The sequence below is a fragment of the Leptonychotes weddellii genome, chromosome 3 (assembly GCF_054177405.1).
Source record: "Leptonychotes weddellii isolate Sample4059 chromosome 3, ASM5417740v2, whole genome shotgun sequence".
Taxonomy (NCBI): domain Eukaryota; kingdom Metazoa; phylum Chordata; class Mammalia; order Carnivora; family Phocidae; genus Leptonychotes; species Leptonychotes weddellii.
This window is the reverse complement of record NC_138371.1, coordinates 33,042,832-33,046,521: the sequence shown is the minus strand read 5'-3', so window position 1 is coordinate 33,046,521 and position 3,690 is coordinate 33,042,832. Positions and strand designations below refer to the sequence as shown.

Below are 3,690 nucleotides of genomic sequence, written 5' to 3'. Positions count from 1 at the left end.
GCTATTCTCAGCAATGCCATGCTGCCTGGGAATCTGGTCATGTTGCAACTACTTCATGGTTATAAAGAGTTTAAAAAATTGAGTTTTAGACATTTCCATCTTCAAATTTTAACTTCCACCTAGACTTATGAGAAGGTACATCTCCAGAGCTATTTGTAGTATTCAGATACAGGGCATGACTACCGTTGAACCTTGAACAACACATGTTTGAACCATATGGGTCCACTCATACACATGTTTTTTATGGTACAGTACTGTAAATGTATTTTCTCTTATGATTTTCTTAATTTCCTTTAGCTAATTTTATTGTAATACAGTATATAATACATGTAACATACAATATGTGTTAATTGGCTATTTATGTTATCAGTAAGGTTTCTGGTCAACAGTAGGCTATTAGTAGTTAAGTTTTTGGGGAGTCAAAAAGTATACATAAATTTTTGACTGCATAGGGGGTCAGTGCCCCTAACACCTGCCTTATTCAAAGATCAACTATACTTATTTACATACATATGTATGTTATATTACTTGTTACTCTATATTATGTATATATAAATAAAATCAGTAAGTGTTTTTCTGAAATTATATAAATGAGAAGCATCTGTCAATAGGCAGGTTGAAATTTAGAATATGTGTGGGAGGGAAAAGCAGGCACCAAGCTACCCCTTGTCCTCACTTCTTGCCTGCTGGTAACATGAGCTCAACTCCATTCAGTGTATTTCTCTTATGGGCAGAGCTAGTTTTCTGTTTTGTTTTTTTCCCCATTAATACCTCTTGGATTTACCCCTAGCTGCTCTTATGTCATTTGAGCCTGACAAAAGGTTTTGTATTTAGAGGGTATTTACTGGATTATATCTTAGAGTTTAAAAACACTCAGACTGGTAATGAATAGGGAAAGGTGTCACCAGCTTAGCTCTTCTTAATAAAGCCCTATGGAAGAAGCTGCTCTGCATTTATCAAAAGTACATTCTCTTCCTTTTGGGCATAGAACTAGAACAGCACTTCCCAGGTTTTCTTACAGTTGGTTGTGACCTTGTGACTAAATTCTGGCTATTGGAATGTGGGTGAAAGTAATGTGTAGCATTTTAGCATACTGTGTACAATCCTCCATGTTTTTTCTCTCTTCTGGCTGGTGAGAATGGAGACATTGTCTAAGGTGTTGAGAATGGTCGAGCCACAGTATGGAAAGAGGAAGCATAGAAAATGGCCCTGCTACTAACTAGAACTTCCCTTTGACTTTAGTTCAGTGGGCAAAGGCCTTATAATACCTTCTATTTATTTATTCTATTGATGCTGCTTATTAACTTCCAGTAACTTCTTTTCAATTATTATCCTTTTGGGTTGTATTCTGTACAGCTTCTAATTATTTTTACAAACTGTGTCTGGTTACTCATCTCTGGTTTTTTTTTCTGAACTTTGAACTGTAGATTTTTCAGCTATCTCCTGAAACCTCAAATTCTGGAATCTATATAATTATAACCTTTACTTTTCCATTCCCCAAGGGCCCAATAACATAAATAGAAATCCAGTCTGGGAACCTCTGTAGCCTATGTATTAACTAATATGACAAAAATGAATGCTATAACAGTATTACAAGATAGATTCTGGAAAAAATATTTTCCATTTTTATCACTTCTCATTATGATCAATGTGATTTAGGGTCTTAAACTTCACAGAGATTATAACAGAGTTCTCAGAATCTATTTTCTATCAAAATTACTTAATAAAGATCAATCCAAATGCTTTTATATGAGACATATTATTTTTATATATAATATATAGCATATTATATATATATTATTTTATATTTTATACTGCTCAAGGTCACACAGCTAGAAAAAGATATAGCTAGGATTTGATCCCAGGCATCACTACACCAAATTCCAACCTCTCAACCTCTCAGCCAACATTCAGAAGAGGAATGCATTCTTAAGGAATAAACAAATCCCAAAGCCATTACAAGAAATAATGCTAAATTTGATTAAATACATGTTAATACATTTTTGCACTTTGAATGACACTATAAACAAAGTTAAATTAAAAAGCAACACAACAGGAGAAAGGGTTTGCTAACTGATAAAGGTTTAAAATACAAAATATGTATAAAGCTCCTAATAATCATTAAGAAAAGAAAGAGAAAGAAGGAGAAAAAAGTAAGTAAAGAATCTGAACAGGCAATTTAGAAAGGAAGAATCACAAATTATACATATGAAAAATAGTACACCTTACTGCTGTAAAACCAGATAATCAGAGAAATGCAAACTAAACAACACTGATTTTTTTTAACTACGATTAGATTGGAAAAAGTTTAAAAATGGTTAATATCCACTATCATACAGGTATAGAAAAACACACTTTTGGTGGGAATGCAATTTGGTACTGACTTTTAGAGTGTAATTGGGAGGTTTCTATTAAAATATATACAAAGAGTGTACACACATACACTCTGACTTAGAAGAATATACATATATACACCCTTGATTTGAAAATTCTGTCTAGGGGCGCCTGGGTGGCTCAGTTGGTTAAGCCACTGCCTTCGGCTCAGGTCATGATCCTGGAGTTCCGGGATCGAGTCCCGCATCGGGCTCCCTGCTCAGCGAGGAGTCTGCTTCTCCCTCTGACCCTCCCCCCGTCATGCTCTCTCTCTCTCATTCTCTCTCTCTCAAATAAATAAAATCTTTAAAAAAAAAAATTCTGTCTAGTTATCCATTTTACAGAAATACTACTAAACTCACCTACTAGACACAAAGATGTTCGCTGCAACATCACAGTTAGAAACAACCTAGTATCGGAAAGAAAGAAATGACCATGAAACACCAGTACTATGGAATCCTCTGCAAAAGTTAAAAATGAGATAATCTATAGGTAATGATAGAAAAATATATCTAAGATTCATATTGTTGTTATAAAGGAAGTTGCAGAATCATACATTATGAGCCTCTTTAAAAAAATAAACTGTATGATGTCCTTGTAGTACATCGAACACATACATAAATGTTTTAGAAAAGGGCTAAAAAGGAGCTACAGCAAACTGTTAAAAATGGTTATCTCTGAGAGTCCTCGCCTCGGGTTCCTGCTTCAACAGTGCTTGGACGGAACCCGGCGCTCGTCCCCCACCCCGGCCGGCCGTTCAGAGCCAGCCCTTCGCCTTCTCCTCATAGCGCCCTCGGACCGCTCCAAGGCCCCCGCCGCCGCTCCAGCGCCGCGCAGCCGCCGCTCACCGCCGCCTCTTCTCAGCCGCCGCCATGACGACCGCGTCCCCCTAGCAGGTGTACCACCAGGACTCGGAGGCCGCCATCAACCGCCAGATCAACCTGGAGCTCTACGCCTCCTACGTCTACCTGTCCATGTCTTACTACTTTGACCGCGATGATGTGGCTTTGAAGAACTTTGCCAAATATTTTCTTCACCAATCTCATGAGGAGAGGGAGCATGCTGAGAAACTGATGAAGCTGCAGAACCAACGAGGTGGCCGAATCTTCCTTCAGGATATCAAGAAACCAGACCGTGATGATTGGGAGAACGGGCTGAATGCAATGGAGTGTGCATTACACTTGGAGAAGAGCGTGAATCAGTCACTACTGGAACTGCACAAACTGGCCACTGATAAAAGTGACCCCCATTTGTGTGACTTCATTGAGACTCACTACCTGAATGAGCAGGTGAGATCCATCAAAGAATTGGGTGACT

The 3,690-nt window shown here is 38.0% G+C and overlaps 1 protein-coding gene across 1 annotated transcript; it reads left to right on the top strand.

Moving 5' to 3' along the window:
- Positions 1–3,065: 3,065 nt before the first annotated feature.
- Positions 3,066–3,689, top strand: LOC102731789 (ferritin heavy chain; the record flags this gene model as incomplete). The annotated part of the gene is given in 1 exon segment (XM_006738599.2): positions 3,066–3,689. A coding segment is annotated over 1 exon segment (444 nt), but the record flags the coding sequence as incomplete, so codon positions are not given.
- Position 3,690: the final 1 nt, after the last annotated feature.